The sequence below is a fragment of the Phoxinus phoxinus genome (assembly GCF_949152265.1).
Source record: "Phoxinus phoxinus genome assembly, chromosome: 16".
Lineage (NCBI taxonomy): Eukaryota > Metazoa > Chordata > Actinopteri > Cypriniformes > Leuciscidae > Phoxinus > Phoxinus phoxinus.
In genome coordinates this window covers 33,561,118-33,580,298 of record NC_136891.1, presented here as the reverse complement: position 1 = coordinate 33,580,298, position 19,181 = coordinate 33,561,118, and the positions used below count along the sequence as shown (strand labels likewise).

General features: G+C 37.9%; 1 protein-coding gene across 2 annotated transcripts in view; it reads left to right on the top strand.

Annotated features, from left to right (window-relative positions):
- stxbp5a (syntaxin binding protein 5a (tomosyn)) overlaps positions 1 to 18,444 on the top strand; it is a 112,482-nt gene extending 94,038 nt beyond the window's left edge. Inside the window, exons 18-27 of one of the 2 annotated variants that reach the window (XM_079639443.1) lie at positions 1,053 to 1,204; positions 2,199 to 2,261; positions 5,611 to 5,658; positions 7,226 to 7,276; positions 8,789 to 9,070; positions 9,582 to 9,951; positions 11,943 to 12,108; positions 13,134 to 13,245; positions 13,894 to 14,114; positions 15,243 to 18,444. In XM_079639443.1, the coding sequence (XP_079495569.1) occupies positions 1,053 to 1,204; positions 2,199 to 2,261; positions 5,611 to 5,658; positions 7,226 to 7,276; positions 8,789 to 9,070; positions 9,582 to 9,951; positions 11,943 to 12,108; positions 13,134 to 13,245; positions 13,894 to 14,114; positions 15,243 to 15,284 (1,507 nt within the window). In that variant the 3' untranslated portion in view covers positions 15,285 to 18,444. The remainder of the gene's footprint in view (positions 1 to 1,052; positions 1,205 to 2,198; positions 2,262 to 5,610; positions 5,659 to 7,225; positions 7,277 to 8,788; positions 9,071 to 9,581; positions 9,952 to 11,942; positions 12,109 to 13,133; positions 13,246 to 13,893; positions 14,115 to 15,242) is intronic. The other variant, XM_079639444.1, reaches the window with a different exon arrangement.
- The last annotated feature ends 737 nt before the right edge of the window (positions 18,445 to 19,181 follow it).

Sequence of the window (19,181 nt, the reverse complement as noted above, 5' to 3'; positions counted from 1 at the left end):
AAAAATATGATATAAAAAAAAGGTAATATTGTGAAATATTTGTACAATTGGAAATAACAGTTTTTTTATATTATTACAATTTATTCTTATTACAATTAATATATTTAATAATTTTTTTTAAATACCGTATAATAAATTTTTTGATATATGAATTTTAATAAATTAATTTTTCAGCTGCCACAGTGTCACATGATCCTTCAGAAATCATTTTAATATGCTGATTTGAAACTGTCAAGAAACTTTTCTTATTATTATAAAAGTTGTTTTGCTCAGTTTAATTTATTTTTGTGGAAACCATGAAACTTTTTTTCACAATTCTTTGATAAATAGACCACACAAAAGACCATAAATAATTTCAAACAGAAATCTGTTCGTATCATATCATCCGTATCATTATTAATGTCTTGCATCCTTACTGAATTAAAGTATTGATTTCTTTAAAATAATACCTTACTGAGCCCACACTTTTGAACGGTAGTGTGTATATATAATATTAATGTTTTTATCTCCTGGATTTTTTTTTTTTACCTTTATGAGAACACATTTTTAACATGCAATTTAGAGTATGTTGTCCGTGTGTGTCAAATACTTTAATTGAATAAATGAACCTAAACCTATATTAGAATATAATTGAAGATAATCAAATGTTGGATAGTAAATACAAAAAAACATGGAGGAATTCACTACTTTGCCCTGGTTATTTTCTGACCCTGCTGCAGACTTTTTTAAATTTTATTTTTTTAAATTAAATTTCATGCTTGTCGAAGTATTTATAGTAATGAATCGTCACAACGATCAAAGCTAAACTTATCAAAGTAAACTGCCCTTGCTCTTAAACCCTGCTGAATATATAGGCAAACATGTATTGGATGCTGGTGCACTGCAGTGTCCTTGAGAAAGTGCCATGCTGGTTGACCAGCTTCACCAGATATGTTTTGGCATTATTATGCTGGTCCTGACCAGTGTAAACCATCATAAACCAACCAATCAGGACCAGCAAAGAAATTCATTTTAACCTGGTGTTTAAAGCAGAATGTTCCTGTGCGTCACAGGGTGGTGTTTGGCAATAGCAACGGCCTGGCGGTAGTGGATTACTTACAGAAGACTGTTCTGTTGAATCTGGGAACTGTGGAATTGTATGGATCTAATGACCCTTACCAGAGACAACTGCGATCTCCCCGCAAGAGCCGACAACCTTCTGGAGGTCTGACACACACACACACACACACACACACACACACACACACACACACACACACACACACACACACAGCCCCTATCCCTAAACCTGCCCATCACACACACACACACACACACACACACACACACACACACACACACACACACACACACACACACACACACACACACACACACACACACACAGCCCCTATCCCTAAACCTGCCCATCCCACACACTCACATACAAACAAACACACACACTACACCCTATCCCTAAACCTGCCCAACACACACACACACACACAAACACACACACACACACACACACACACACACACACACACACACACACACACACACACACACACACACACAGCCCCTATCCCTAAACCTACTCATCACACACACACACACACACACACACACACACACACACACACACACACACACAGCCCCTATCCCTAAACCTACTCATCACACACACACACACACAGCCCCTATCCCTAAACCTACTCATCACACACACACACACACACACACACACACACAAACACACACACACACACAAACACACACACACACACACACACACACACACACACACACACTGCGAGGGATACAGCAGTGTGCCCCCTGCTGGTGGAATGCATAATTGCAGCTAAACACTTAATAGTAAGGAAGAGATGATTGCTGAGACTTGGCAATGGACTGGCTGTTAGATTATCCGGTGTGTGTGTGTGTCGGGGGTAATGAGTGATATTTAGCGGGGGGCTGGGATCTGTCGGATATGCGCGCGGTGAGAGCGCTGATCAGAGCAGCTGGGTTCAGCTCCTGTCTGCCCATCTGCTTCTCAACTCCAGATCAGAGCAAGGGCTACACACTGCACCTCATGTATGTGTCAGTTGTACTACTCATTAAAATATATCTTAGACTACTTTTTCACGTAAAGAACTGATACTAGCACACATTTCACACGGTCCATAGTGTGGCACTCATGTTTCTCTTCCTCTCTACAGGGCTTTGTGACATTAATGAGGGCTCAGCCACCTCAGAGGATCGCTGCAAGTCCCCCACCTCAGGTAAAACGTCCCTCATGACACGATCCATAGCGCCCACCAACACCATCATCTGACACTGAGTCTGCTGAAGGCCATGTGTTATGAGCTCCACAGGGCATTTTAGGGTTGCAATCGATTCCTCTGTTCAGGACTACAGGGATAGTTCACCCAACAATTGAGAATTCTGTCATTAATCATCGTCATGTTGTTCCAAACCCCTTATGATTTTCTTTCTTCTGGAAAATAACTACAACAGTGCACTATTGGCCAACAGTTTGGGGTCAGTAAGAATTAATTCTTGTATTTAGCAAGGATGCATAGAATTGATTAGAAGTGGCAGTAAAGACTTTTATACGAAAGCCCTGAACCGAAACGTAAAAAAAAAAAAAAAATCTGTAAAGAAAAAAAAAAAAACGTGTAAAAAAAAAATGTGAAAAAAAAATTGGTGACAATTTTTTTCTAGCATTTCGAGATTAAAGTCTAAATATTTCGAGATTAAAGTCTAAATATTTCGAGATTAAAGTCGAAATATTTCGAGATATTTAGACTTTAATCTCGAAATGCTAGAAAAACATTGTCACAATATTTATTTTTTTCACAGATTTTTTTTTTTTTTACGTTGCGGTTCAGGGCTTCCGTACTTTTACATTGTTACAAAAAAAAATTTTATGCTGAAAAAACATTATCAAAGCATTGATAATAATAAGAAATATTTGAGCACCAGATCAGCATAGCCATACAATGAGCATGTGGCAATACTGTTTTACTGTATTTTTGATTATATATATATATATATATAATTTATAGGGTTTTTAATTTTTTTACTGATCCCAAACTTTGTGTGTCAAGTCCTCTGACTCCTTACGGTAGTTTTGTGTGAAATAATTGAAAATTTGGCATCTCTTCATGAGAAGTAGTGATGTATGATTTGAAAATCAATTGTTCTGTTGAGTCATATTGTTTCAATTCATCATTTGATCAAATTCACCAGTCTGAATTATGTGTACAATTCAGACTAATCTGTTTTTTTAGATGTTATTTTTGTTGAGGGTGAGTACATTATGTATTTTGTGTGATTCATTACTACTTAAGCAACATTACTATTAAGTTTACACAACACAAGTGTGCATTTATTTAGTTAATATCTCAGCATTAGAATGGCCTCTGCTGAACATCATTAGCAGTGTGAACATGGCACACCTTATGTAACGCCATAGAACTATGTGTGTGTGTCTGTGGAGGAGAACAAAAGTTCACAAAGGGTCACAGATGACTGATGATGGCTGGCATTGTGATGAATGGTAATGGTGACTGACATTGTGACAAGGTGCCCATGCCTGGTGGGAGGTTAGCGGTGAAACATCTGGGCTAGAAACTGTAGGTTCAAAGCCCTGAAGGGGGACCATTGTGTCTTTTCATCAGAGCGCTTGCTATAATAAACGTCCACCGCTATCATACAGACTGGTGCTGGTCACACTGGGTGAACTGTCTGGAAGTCATTTCTGAAATGATATGCACAAAAGAAGTGAATATGTAGCAGCGGCTGTTTTTGTGGGCGTTAAGGACACATTAAATCTAAATTTACTAGACAACCAAAGCTTGTAAATGCACTGTAAAACACTGCACTCTTAGTTGAGAGTGCTTTTAGACTGCGGTTAATGAGGTATTGATTGCTTTCAGATACTGTCACTGAAATGTGTGACCAAATATTTAATCGAAAATGTGTCACATACTGTAGAGGTTTTACCACACTCTAAAAAATGCTGGGTTGTTTCAAACCAATTGTGGGTCAAATATGGGCAAATCCAGCCATTGGGTTACATTTTTAAACCAACGTTTGTGGTTTGTCCATATTTGACCCAAAATTGGGTTGAAACAACCCAGCATTTTTTAGAGTGCATGAACTTTTTGTTACCTTTTAGATTCATGTTATGCAAATAACACCTTCCCATGGAGTTTTTGTTTAGTTTTTTTGAGATTCTTAACCTTTACTATAAGATCACGTCTTCCTCTGGGGTGGGAAAAAGAACATTATTTTGCCATCTTTATTCAAATTAGCATTTTTTGTGTGTGGATAACATGCAAATATAAAATGCAAAAACATTCAAGGTGATAACACACACTAGACGAGGTAATCCTAAAACATTAGCATTCTCTTTCTTTAGTTCATTAAGGTGGCGTGATAAGCTGAAGACAACCTAAAAACCTCCTTCTAGAAAAGAGCGTGACATTCACACTCGGAGACCCGGGCAGATCTCAAAATAGAGATAAGATTCGCTCCGAAAGGTCAGAACAGAATGAGAATGTGTCTCCAAAATGACTTAACCTTCAGTTAGAGCACAGACCTCTGCAGCTGTTCTCTCAGCGAGTGCTTTGATCAAATATTGAGAGAAGGTCCTGTAATCATCGTGCAAATAGCGGCGTACACTTGCTGGAACACGGCCAGATAAAGAACAAATGATTGCGATCGACACATAATCTTTCACGTTATATGACACTCTTGCGCTGTATGTTGCTCGCCAGAGGTGGACAGTAACAAAGTACATTTACTTGAGTACTGTACTTAAGTACACTTTTTGAGTATCTGTACTTTACTTGAGTAATATTTTTTCTGGAAACTTTTACTTTAACTTCACTACATTTGAAAGACAAATATCGTACATTTTACTCCACTACATTTCTGTCAAGGTCCTTGAGTAGAGAGTAGTAACGTCAGGGATGATTTGGTTGCATTTTGGTTGTAAATGAAAGTCTGGTTGACGCCAGAACTCGACTGATGTTGGTTTCTGACGTCAACCGATTTTCAATCGAATACACCGTCTGTCCAACGTTGGAGATTAACGTCAATCTGACATTGGATTCTGACATCAACCTGATTTTCATTTTCAACGTTGGGTTTGGTCTTCTAAATGCGCATTTTGTCATTGTTTTGGAGCACACTAGCTTATAGATAACAAGGCTAACATATTCATACTAAAAGCCAAACAACTGGGAACAGCCATTTGTGTCCAAAACCATTGTGGACGTTATTGAGTGACTTATTCAATCCCACGACTGGAACTGTGTTAGAAATAAATGTGATATTGATATGAGGGCAGTCAGAGATTCAGAGGCATAAGGTACTGTAAATTGGCTATTACATGCAACAATAATAAAACAATGCATTGACATTTACTTTTATACTTAAGTACTTTTAAAAAACGTTAGTAAAAATCGCTTTACAACTTTTACTTGTAACGGAGTAATATTTGACCAGTAGTATCTGTACTTTTACTCAAGTAAGGAAGTTGTGTACTTTGTCCACCTCTGCTCGCAAAAAAAACGTAAAAATATCTCTAACTGCTCATATGCTTTACTTCCTCCCAAAAAGTCTTGATGTCAAACCATCAGCATTTCTACAATGGAGGAGGGAGAGGAGGTAAGGTTGGATGGCGGTGTAAAAGAGGTTCTACTGGTTTTGTTCAACCACACTGTCTCTGTCTCTATGTATGAACAAAACAGGGGACATGTCTGTCTCTAAGAACACAGCTACTTGAATATCCCCGACGGGAATCCCCACTGCATGCTACGTTCATGTAGCACGCATGTGACATGGTGACGTGTGCTTGTGGTGATTTGCTTGAGGCGTTTCTCTTTTGCACACACTGGTGGTTGCGTCCGATGACTGTCTGTCTGTAGGAATGAAGGTTTTCAATTTGTTGTCTTCCTGTACGTCTCTGTATGTCCGTACATCTCAGCACAGGATAGTAAGGATGGGAATTAGACAAATACACATTTATTTGGATGGATTGGGACCAGCCTTGGTGTTCACTTTACTGGATTAACTGGAGGAAAACAAAATATATTTATCATTTAGATTTAGTTGTTCTTACATAGACACGCTGTGAACCCAGTTTTTGTTTGCGTTGCTTTCATTTTTTGTTGAATGCTGAGCTCATTAAACTTAAAAAATTACTTTCCACTGAAAATATTAAAACATCCTTAATGATCTTTCTCACTCCATTAGCAATTAGTCTTGTCTTGTTTTAAGCTTAATCTAACAGACTTTTGTCTGGATGTTTAGTGGTCACACTCTAAAAAATGCTGGTTTGTTTCAACCCAATTTTGGGTCAAATATGGACAAACCACAAACGTTGGTTTAAAAATGTAATTTAAAAATGTAACCCAACGGCTGGGTTTGTCCATATTTGACCCAAGATTGGGTTGAAACAAACCAGCATTTTTTAGAGTGCAGGGTTATTAGTGCTAACTAACATTTAAACTTAACTTTCTAATGAAAACAATCACTGATCATAAACAATAAATTGAATAAAAATTTATGAATGTAAATTTAAAAATAGTACTAAAAAACAGAATTGAAAATGCAGAATGCTTGCTAATGGGGTAAGAAAATATATTAAATATTCTCAGAAATCAAGGCTTAATCTTACGCAATATTCCTCAAGTAAAAATGATCGCATATATACACAGCTAAGGTTAAAGTTCAAAATAGTATATGTCACATGTTCATCTGGCAGTTATTACATTTATATATAAAAGTAAATAGATAAAAGTTGACAGATGCCTACATGTACTGTATGTGGCAAAGGTATACAACTTATACAAAATCATTGATAATGTCCAGTCTGTATTGTCCTGTGTGGTGCATGATTGTGGCATGGGGTGTGAGAATGATTGTTTTGTTTGTTCTGATGTTAATTATTTTCCTTTCAGGACTCTGTGTGGCCAAATTACCCCCATTCACATCCCAGTACTGTTTGTCCAGCATGCAGCATTATGCAGTTTGTCTCTGACTCGCTGAACAATATTGCAGTGTCTCCTTTTCCCTGTTTGAAGCGTCTGTGTCCCTCAGGATGATTAACACACACACAAAAAACTTTGGCTATGTTGTCTGGTGTTTTCTGGAGCACAACTTGTTCCAGCATTGCATGGCTTTTACTGAGGCTTCAATGTGTTTGTAAAGAGAGGTGTTCTCTTTTTTCCAGCAAAGATGTCACGGAAATTAAGCTTGCCTACTGAGCTAAAGCCAGACTTGGGTAAGCCTTGACTTTGTGTTCATGCTACACAGCGTTTGAATGTGGAGTTCATCAGCACATTATCAGAATCTGAAGGGTCCACATGCTCACTTGCTTTGAACATCTCATGTCAGTTAGCCAAAGACTAAGGTTGTGTCATGAATTGTGTAATTTCTGACATCGAAACTGATTTATAAAGTATAGTTTATCACAAAAAAAAAAATGATTCTGCTCTTATGTCTTGATTCGTGGGTCTGACATACACCTGATGATTGTGTTGGTTTATCAAAAGGCTTGTGAGTGTCTGGCACATCATGTCCAAAACCACAGATTTACTTTTTATGTGGTCAGGGTTTTTCTGTCAGTCTTCCCAACTCTTATCCTGATTAACACAAGGCAGCTTTGCCAGTTCAGCATTTGCTGGTATTTAATTCAGTATCAATTTCAGTTCTGTCATCAGTTTCCAGCAGGAGTGTTTTTTAAGGGAATTCCCTCAAGGAGTACTTTCTGGAATCGGCTGATTTGAAATGGAAATCAAATGTGTAGGTTGATGTAAAGATCTTTTCCCCACACATACAGTGTCATTACTGTATATGAGAAAAGTTATACAGTTCATCTTTTGGATGTCAGTTATAGGAAAGCTTTATATATATATACACTGTTGTTCAAAAGGTTGGGGTGAGTAAGATTTTTTAAAAAGAAATGCATACTTGTATCCATCAAAGACGCAATAAATGTGATACAAAATGACAGTAAAGACATAACCTTAAAAGTATTTTTTTTTTTAATAAATGCTGTTCTTTCTATTAATCAAAGAATCCGTTTTCCACAAAAATATTAAGCAGCAGTTATTCCTGCCATCACAAGAATAAATTACATTTTAAAATATATTCATAAAGAAAACAGTTAGACTGATAACTAATTAAAAAAAATTGTTTTATCAATAAATGCAGCCGTGGTGAGCATAAGAAACTTCTTTCAAAAACATTAGAAAATCTTACAGACCCCAAACTTTTTTAAATCGGGAACATATCATTTTATATTCATGTACACAACATTACTTTCTCGGTCACATGCTTTCATAATTTTGTTTATTTTTTTATATTTTTGTTTTTAATTTCCAGACTGAACACATCTTGGAATGGGTGACCAGACGTCAAGTTTTTCAGAGAATAGTCTCATTTTAACATGTCCTTTAACATGTTCTAGTAGCGCCAGTTTTCAAATAAACACGATTGGGTAAAAGGGTGTAAAATACGCACGTGTTCCAGGAAAATAGGGCATCTGGTCATCCCAATCTTGCGAATACCATTAGTCTCCCATCACACTGGAGAGACTGCCTCATTTCCCACAGTAAAGGTTATTTTCTCACCACTGAAGTGTGTTGTATGATTTAACTTTGCTTAAACCACATCACCACGGGAAACTTAATTTCTGCTCAAGGGGCTGTTTTGTTCTACGGAGTAATGATGTTATCTGTCAGTTGTTGTCTTAGAGTGGGGGCTTTACCTTTCTGTGTTTTTCTCTCTACTGTCCTACTCTCTGTATGTCCCCCACGGGGCTCCATACCCCTAGACAACAGGGACAACTCCTTCAGCCGCTCGCGGAGCTCCAGCGTGACCAGCATTGACAAGGAATCACGAGAGGCCATCACATCTTTCTTCTTCTGTGAGACGTACACACGCAAGGCAGACGGCGGGCTCACACCTAGTCTGTGGGTTGGCACGTCCTTGGGCACAGTCCTGGCCATCTCCCTCAACATGCCCCCTGCTGGAGAGCAGAGGCTTCTGCAGCCAGTCATTGTCTCCCCTTGTGGTAAGTCAGCACATTTGAGGGTTAAAATGAGCGTTAAAGGAGACATTTTTAAGTTAATCTTGATCGTTATACCTTTGTGAGTTCTGTCTACAGAAAAAAACCTGAGCCGGATTGTTGCTTGCAACACGGAGCTGCTACCGCTAATGCCCAGAGCTCACTCAGCTAACGGCAGTTATGGGGCATATTCATAAAGAGTGTTTTTGTGCCTCTTAACAGACACAACATGCAATTAAAATGTCTGTCCAACATGAACAGGGTCCTTACACGACAACAAGATGCGTTTAGCAACTTAGCCATTGTTTAAATTCACCTAAATAGTGTTTTAGAGACGGCTAGCTGTAGTCTCGCGCTGAAGTCCCGTGGGAACTCCCGTTGTAGCCGGGAAAAGGTAAATAGAAGTGTGCAGGTGGAGGAGCGTCGTATAACGAAGGTATAACGATCAAGATTAACTTAAAAATTGCCTGGAGTTCTCCTTAAATAATCCTCTAACATCTCAACCTCCTCTGCGCAGGCACTCTTATCAGGTTGAAGGGTAGCGTCCTCCGGATGGCCTTCTTAGATTCTACAGGGTCTCTCCTCGCCTCTGCTTTTGAGCCATGGTATGAACCCAACGCTCCAGCCAACGGAGAGGAGCGGGACAAGGTCCGTAAGAGACGGCCGGTGTCTGTATCCCCATCCACATCCCAGGAACTGAATGAAAACCAGTATGCCGTGGTGTGCTCTGAGAAACAGGCCAAAGTCATAGCCTTGCCCTCTCAGACCTGCGTATTCAAACACAACATCACTGAAGCATCTTTTGTGCTGCGGGCAGATGTGGTGCAGATGAACGCTGGCATTTGTTTGGCCTGCTTCTGTGCCAACGGACACATCATGACCATCAGGTGAGAGAGGATGCCCTTCAACATAAGACAGATGAGGACATTCAGATGCACTAATGTAGGACTGCATGTTGGGACGTGTAAATCTAATTTGACATAAAAATCTAATTCACCATTATTACTATTAAAGGCACACTATGCAAGATTTGTACCTTAACCCTTAAAGACCTCAAGCCATATATCATTTTAAACAGGAGAACTTGAAGTTTCCATTTTGCTTATTTAAATTCCCAATTTTACATTTATTTTTTCTTGGAATGGATGAATTTACCAGATTTAAGAAAAACGGTAGCACATTTTTAGTGATTTATTTTTTTACTCAACTCAAACAAATCCTCCTGAAGTCTGGATTTTTTCCTTTAGAAAGTTTTACTTGGATATTCTAGATATCCAGATGAAATGTTGACTACATGTAACAATCCCCAAGCAAGTTATAGCCATTTTTTTTTTTGCAACATTATTATAGGCGATTTTCAGTGAAAAGCTGATGTGTTTTTCAATTTACTGACAATGTAGATGTGTCCAAAAAGTTCAGGAAGTAAAATAAATAGAAAACATTGTAATAGAACACTGAAGCAAAAGTGACATATATATATATAAACCAATATGGCCATGAGGATGGGACTAAGCATCAACAATCATTCCTGTTTGGCTCAGAGAAACAAACCGCATGGGTTTCTATGAGGAATCAATGCTGATCAAAACCTGATGGCACAATCACATTCACTACGGAGCCTCTGAATGTCCAAACGCGATTAGCCGCAAATATCCTCTTTACGGGACTTTTTAAAGCATACAGATTGGATTAGCGGTTCAAAAGTTATTCAACATTTAAAGGGATAGTTCACTTTAAAATTAAAATTCTGTCATCATTTACTCACCCTCAAGTTGTTTCAAACCTGTATTCATTTATTTCTTCTGCTGAACACAAAGAAAGATATTTTGAAGAATGTCAGTAACCAAACAGTAGTCTGTACCCATTGACTTCCATAGTATTTTTGTTTTCCTACTATGGAAGTCAATGGGTACAGACTACTGTTTGGTTACCGACATTCTTCAAAATATCTTCCTTTGTGTTCAGCAGAAGAAAGAAATTAATACAGGTTTGAAACAACTTGAGGGTGAGTATATGATGACAGAATTTTAATTTTAAAGTGAACTATCCCTTTAAATGATAGAAACAGAGATATATTATGGAGATATATTATGTTATATATTACATTATATTTAGTACACTATTAGATCAACATTTTGCAAGCATGGTTAGTTTTTAAAAGTCTCTAATGCTCAACCAGGCTGCATTTATATTTTGTGAAATATTATTACAATTTACTGTAAATGACTGTGTTCTGTTTTAAATATATTTTAAAATATAATCTATTTCGAGTGGTGGTAAAGCTGAATTTTCATGAAGAAATCATTCTAATATGCTGATTTGCTGCACAAAATATTTCTTGTTATTGTATATAACATATTTAAAATGCTACTCTTTTGAAGACTGCAACTGGGACTGCATGCTCTCTGGGAATTGTTCCACTGAAGTGAGGAATTGGCCGTAGCTTGTTATTGATGTACTGTAGCAAGCGCAGTAAATTTGGAAATCAGGCTATTTTCAGTGTACAATATTGTCGTCTTGCTCCACTGTTCAGCAAAGTCGGAGCCAGGGGCATGCTGCTATTGCAACACAGATCTAATCATTGTATTGCTCTCTGAATCACTTTGGCTTATAAATCTTCAGAGGACAGAAAGGCAGACAAACATCTGTGTGTCTGTCAGTGGGAAGGTCAAAGTTAACCATCAAACATGAAGACCTTGAGGGTATTATTGAAGATAACATCTAGAAAATCCTAAATGCTTGTTTCCCGTAATTTCACAGCACATTCTGAAGGACAAAACAATCACTGCCACAGTCTCAGCATTGCAGCTCTTGAATAATAGAGGAGGTAAGATATTCCATAGCTAAAGAAATGTCTCTCTGTGTCATGCCGTTTCAGTCTGCCAGGGTTGAGACCATTGCTGGATGTAAATTACCTACCCCTGACAGATATGAGGATAGCGAGAACGTTCTGCTTCTCCAACCTCGGCCAGGCCTTGTACCTGACCTCCCCTACTGAGATCCAGAGGATCACCTACAGCCAGGAGGTCTGTGAGAACTTGCAGGTGAGCAGAACATATTCTTCTAGACTCTTCTATTGCACACTAGCCTGGGTGCCAGCCCGACCCCTGCCCACAACATTTTTTGGTCGGGAAGTTTGGTCTGGACTCGATCCGTTGAGGAGTAATTATGCTCGGCTCCCAGAAGGCCGAGCCAATCAAATTGCCAGGGCGGGCTTTAATCGATGATGGACAGATGATCTGCGGTTACGTAATCACCACGTCATCAGAGAGCGCTTGGGTTGAACTGGTTTTCCACAAAGATGAAGACGACTGCTGGAGAATTGAGATGTTTAGATTCCGCTATCGCGTCTGTCATAAAAGAAATCGACAGCGCATTCATTTTAAAAGACGGACAGAGAACCGCAATCAAGGCATTTGTCGATCGGAAAGATGTGTTTGCCGTCCTTCCTACGGGATTCGGCAAAAGTTTAATTTATCAGCTGGCTCCGATGGTCGCTAAGAAGACGGGACGCAATGAAAACCAATGGAAGGGATGCGCTCACGATCTCTCTTCTCTGAAGCCTCAGATGAACACGCTTCTTCAGCCGGCTCTCTTTCAGCGTCTTTAAATTTTTTTAAATCAGTCAAGTCGCGTTGCAACCGTGTTATAAAGTTGAGACAGGGCCGACAAATGCGAGAAGATTTATTTGCTTTATTGTTGAGATCTAATCCTAAACGGAGAACTTGTTCGTATATACACACACCTTTTGTATTTCTCTCAAAAATGCTCTTCGTGCTTGTAAGTACTCCGCAAATTCTTAAATTATTTTTACAACAACGGCAAAGATCGTTTACACTCATTAATTTACTACTTCTTCCAGCGTGTGTGCAGTTGAGCTCTGTTGACCACTGTGCGTCGCTCAACATGAGTCCTGGTTCGGTTAAGACGCGTCTCATAATCAAAGCCCTATGGAGCAGTATCAGACTCACATTCTGCCTAGAGTATGAGTATGACGAAGTCAGGCTAATTGCACAGTGTTTACGATGATGATGATGATGATGATGATGATGATTGTATTGTGTAACAGGAGATGCTAGGCGAGCTGTTTACTCCAGTGGAGACACCTGAAGCTCCTAACAGGGGATTCTTTAAGGGTCTTTTCGGAGGAGGAGCACAGTCTCTAGACAGAGAAGATCTTTGTGAGTAATCTTTCACTAACTGCTCTTAACACTCAGATAATAATAATAATAAACTTTATTTTATAAAGCGCCTTTAAAAGCAGCTTTAAAACACGTGACAACCTGAGATTCATGAAAAATATTATAATGTAACTCTTGTCTGCATGTGTGCCAGTTTATTTTAGTGTGGTGTTCACTTGTTTACCCATCAACTATTACAAAAATATAATGATATAAAAATAACTCACAACAATTATTTAGATATAACAGTGTTTTTAACTAGGTGTTTGAAACCAACATACAAAATCACGTCACATAAAAATAATCACATAAAGAAAACTTGACTCAAAAACTAAACTAAAATAAGTTCTAAAATTAAAAGTACTAAAACTGATTTAAAAAAATAAAATAAAAATAGAATATATACACAAAAAGTACTAAAAACGACATATAAATATACAAATAAATGCTAATTGTAAATATTAATAAATACTAATAAATAATAACTTTGTTATCTTAATGATCTCTGTTCTCAAACGTGACATCTTAACTACAGTATGTGTGCTGTTCTCCAAACTAAGAGTGTGTTTGTTTCTGTTGTGCTGTCAGCTCATTTGTAACTTTCTCCCCTTCTCTTCTTTTGACTCTGCTTCTGTATCCATGTTTCAGTCGGCGAGACAGGAGCCGGAAAAGCAGCACGCAGTCTGGCTCAGCACATCCCAGGTCCTGGGGGTATAGAGGGCATGAAGGGGGCAGCGTCAGGAATCGTGGGGGATCTAGCTCGAGCTCGGATAGCGCTGGATGAGAGAGGGCAGAAACTGGGCGAGGTGGAAGAGCGGACGGCAGCCATGATGGCCAGCGCTGACTCATTCTCCAAACACGCTCATGAGGTACAGCGTTCCCAGCACTGATCATGCCAACAACAGATGAATCCCTTCTTAACCCCTTATCAAGCGCCCCCTTTTCTTTAATAGACATGAAAATGCACATTCCAAACTTAAATGGTTGTAATTCAAGAATGCTTTGGAATATAGATGTAAGATCTTGTTTTTAAGAAGACATTTGGCAGATTTTTGTAGAAGTGAAATAAATTAAGAAAGTTAAACAGAAAAAAAGTTATAGAAGTTTGAGTTTATGAAATTATGAATTATTCATATTTTATATAAAATATATATTTTCAAAACCTGGTGGACTCTAAAACTGCAAAAAAAAAATCAAAGGCAAAAATCTGAACAAGTTGTGTTTCAAATGTTAGGTTGATATCTCTTGAAATGAGCGTTCAGTGAGATTTAGTTTGGGCGCAGTACCACACTTCTCCACTAGTGGACATTACTGCCCATATAAGGGCGCCTCCATTTCCATATGTGGTTTGAGTCTGAACCATTATTTTTACAATTTTCATACAATTTATGAAGTAGACATCCTATTCAGAAGTAGTGTTGGAGGTTTGGCAGATTTTGAAATGAATTCAACCTCTAAGAAACACAAAAGATCACGTTTGTGCATTATAGCTCGCTGACACATCACTAATGCTGAATCTATTATTTATTTATTTATTTATTTTTAAAACATTTTCAGACCTTTTTTCTAAAACAATCGAATGGATGCTATCTTTTGAACTCTTGGCATGAAAACAAACTGAGGTTTCTACCATTCTTTCATGATTTTTCATGTTCATCACTATTTCAAAATAAAGGTCTGAACACGCCTCAGGAGTATGAACATATTATTGTTACAAATTGATAAATTACGGCTCCTCTGTAATGTATTTTAAAAATCAGTCAAAAATGAAAACTAGAGATTGTAAATGATATATAGTTTGTCAAGATTGGTTTAGGTTTAGGATATTACTGTTTTAAATATATAGTGGCCGTATAAAACCCCAATATAAGGGGTTAAAAATAGCTTTATGTCTTACATAAATGTTTTTATGCACATTATAATCACGTTGAAGCTGTATTGTAGCCGTACGCTTAACTGTGATCTTCTTTTTTTACTGTTTTTCCTCCCCGCTGCAGATGATGCTAAAGTGTAAGGATAAGAAATGGTACCAGTTCTGATCTCCGCAAACAGCAGAGCCCAAAGGGACTCAGGAGTTCTCCTACACAGCCTTGTTCATCCGTAATCCTTTCCCACTCTCATCTTTATCTCTCCTCTGCTGGACCAGTGGGATCCCTCGCTCTTTCCTAGCACAATATTAAATACAGTCTGCTTACAGAACTGAGGCACAGACTGAGAGCGGCCCCAATCTGAGGAACGCCATATTCCACGATGGCGTCCGGTTTTCGTTTGTTCGTTTAATATCGCCGATCCTCTCTCGCGGCGGCTGGGCTTTGTAGGCCCTGAAGTTCCTCCATTTCTTCTCTCAGTCTTTGAAATGTTTTTGTGCTGTTGTTTTTTTGGAATCATGTCCTGCCTCCCACATCGGAGAGCAGCAAGTAGTCAAAAAAAGACGGACTAAACAAAAAAATACAACTAAACAACAAACAAAAAAAAACAACAACAAAAAGTATATATACATAATTCTATATAAATCTCCATCAAAGTCTGTACAAATGCCATATTCGCTACTGTCATAAGTGAAACTAAAATACGAAGACGCCAGGTGAAGCATGGGAAGAGCTCCGTTCACAGGAAATGATGTTATAACGTGGAGGAGTCGAACCTTTCAGAAGAAGAAGAAGAGAGAACATCTCCCTTCTCCAAAAAATTACTCCGTATATTCCTGTAACATTTCCCAAATTATCCCTTTTACTTTTTATTTATTTATTTAGCAAAATGTAAATGTCTGCTTAAATATAAAATGCTTTTATGGTGATTTTTTTTTTTTTAAACGAAATTATTGTGAATATCAGTACAATAATGCTTTACATTAAAGTACCATCTTGAGCGTGTAGAATAAGTTGACATGATTTATATGGATGAATTAAGAAATAACTATTTGTAAACCAACTGTGAGTGATTTAATGATGGTATTTTCATGTAATACATTATACAGATGTTTAAACTTTCGGTGAAGCTCCGTACAGGAAATATCTGATCTGGACAGAGTTGTGGAAGAAAGTAGGCAAACATAAGGTTTAAAAACATCCATCTTTAGACAGCCATATAGACCTCAACAGCTAGAACATGTGTTGTGACTGGAAATGACGTCGCAGTCTCTTTAGTGTCGGCTCTGGGATTTGATTTTGCCCATTAGACCCGCTTTCTCATCCTTCATCCTGCAGATTAAACGGCTTGAACATGTAGAGATTGTACTTCGGTCCACATTTCATCTGTTATATAAAAAGCACTTATACTGTTGGAATCGGCTCTGTTCATACCTGGAAATGTGGACCGGTTTTCCAGCTCTGATCTGTGGTGACTTGAGACTTGAAATCGGGTTGAATGCTTTCACTGGGTTGGGAACAATATTCATTATAGTTCTGAATGTCCAACGCATTCATCGTCTAGCAAGTTTGTAGGTACTGGTTTCACACTGGTGCTTCATGCGTAATGCGGTAAATGCACGACGTACTTCAAGATCATCTTCATCTGTGAAAACACCCACGATGAGTGTTAGCTGTACATTCGAAACCAGAAAACTAGAAACACAAAAGTGTACGGTCAATGTCTTTCTTGTCCCATTTCTCCCTTGAAACCACATTTTAGTGCCATTATATTTATTTGTGGTTTGCAAGAAATGCTGCTATATATGTTGCATTGATCACGTGATCCATCGTCGTCCAAGATACTGATTCTCACTTGCCTCTCTGCCCAAAGTGTTTTGCCATTCTGTGAATGAAGTAGTTCGACAATCTGGGAGCATCCCTCGCGAGTGGGCGTGGCCACACCGACCCGACGACAGTTGCCATATCTTTTCAAACGCCAAAGATTTTCTTTCATTGAGTTCTGTATTCCATTCGACAGCGGTTCGTGTCAGAAGTACCACTGCATCCAGTAACAGTGTTGAGGACTTCTCTGATGTTTTTGGCTGTGTGCTAGTCTGTGTGTTTCGTATGCCGTACTTCAAACTAAGAAAAACAGGGGGGGGGGAAAGAATTACAAAACAAATGAAGCCAATCTCTCTCAGACTCTAAATGTTTCTCTGTGTTGGACTCTATATTCTCTGTAGATGTGTTTTCATGCCATGGTGTTATCGTGTTTCTGGAGACCGGGTTTGTTTTTGAATATCTCGCTCGTATGTCATCTCGCCTGATTAACTAATTCAATTATATTTGTACGATGTGTATTTTTCTCTGCGGTACTGTATTTCCCTGAATAGATATCCTTGTCATATTTTTAATCATCGATTATTAAAAAATTATTTTTATATGCTTTGAGGAGGACGTATTTTGAGCTCATTGCGCTCTGTCAATTGTCTTCATGTCTTTGTTTTCTGCTGTGTAATCTGTTTGTTCAATTAAACATGAATGAGTTAGTGAGTGTGTGTGTGTGTGTGAGTGAGCGTTCCCGTAAAATCCCTGCATAGAAGTATGTGAGAATGCGTCTTCAGAGGACAAGTGTGGTTCATTGTTTGAAAAAAGCCATTCGTTTATGTGTGTCCGATTACATTTTAAGCCCCAACATGGTTGGTATTTACAATTTAAAACCAAAAATTACTTTTCAACATGTAGGCTCATGTAGATTGGTTACTCACGAGATAATTCCAGGAAAGATTTGATGTCCTAGGTTGCTATTTTGTCAATTGTCAGTCGATAAACAAAAGTATCCGATCAGCCGTGTTGAACTGTAATGCTGTAAATGTCAGTAATAAGTGTTCAAACTCCAGCAGAATTGATTGATCGCACCTTTAGTTCATTCATGTTCCATAGAGGTTTCAGAGTCACTCTGAATGTGAACCTGGTTGTTTGCCCTTTGTAATCTTTCATGAATAAGGAGGAAAAAAAAAAAAGGTTCCTGTTGCTTTCTTTGCTTTAATTTGATCTATTCATTTTGTAATGTTTCATGTTGACTTTAAGTGAATCGTTTTATTTGTCTCAGACAGAACATTCTTACCTGAAATATTACACTTTTAACATGCAGAAGAGCCTCATTCATTTTCTGTCCTGAATATAACGTTTATCAGTGGGTTGCAGTATTTTCTCATTGTAGCCAATTTCTTGTACAGTTTTATGCAAATTTCACATGGATGTTTATGACTATCTGCTGCCACAAACGATTTAGAATTTCTGTAGATAGAAATTACTGTGCAATGGAAAATAAAACTATTTAAAAATCTTTTCTGTGTTTTCCGGCTCATGGTTCTAGTTCTTAAAATTGTCCTATTTTACATGTAGGACATATCGACATATCGAACAGCTCCTCCCCTTTTTTAAAATAGCCAATAGCATTTAATTCATATCACAGCTCACTGTAAACCCTAACACTCAAAATTGGTTTGAGTAGGACAAACTTAAATTAAACTAATCAGTTCAGTCAAATTAACTTTTATGAGTATTTATCACTTTCTTTTTCTTTCAAGTTCACAGAACTGATATATTTTAAGTAAACTGAACAGTTTCATTGTTTTGAGTTTTATGAAATTATTTCTTTTAATTTAGACGAACTTAAGTTTAACTGAAGCGGCTGGGATGTCTATTTCCCAGCATGCTTTGCCGATGGCACTCGAAAGGGAGAGTAAATGCTAAAATTAAGTGTAATATAATGTTTTGTTGTGTGTAAGATTAATGTTAAGTGGGAGATTTAGTAGTGATTAATGTTTTGTTATGCTAATTTAGAAGAATTTCTGTTAATATTGGTTTTAGGAGTTATCATCATGGTGGCGAGTGGTGCATGAGCTTGATCTGAGAGCAAATAATACCTTGTTGCACTCGTACAGCAAGTGCTTCTGCGAACATACTATTGCTAATATGTTAGCAAATTAGTATGTTACAGATTAGCTTGTTAAAGCTAGCTAAATTTATACTAATAAAATTGTTCACAATTCACATTGAGATTACATGAAAGTTGTAAGT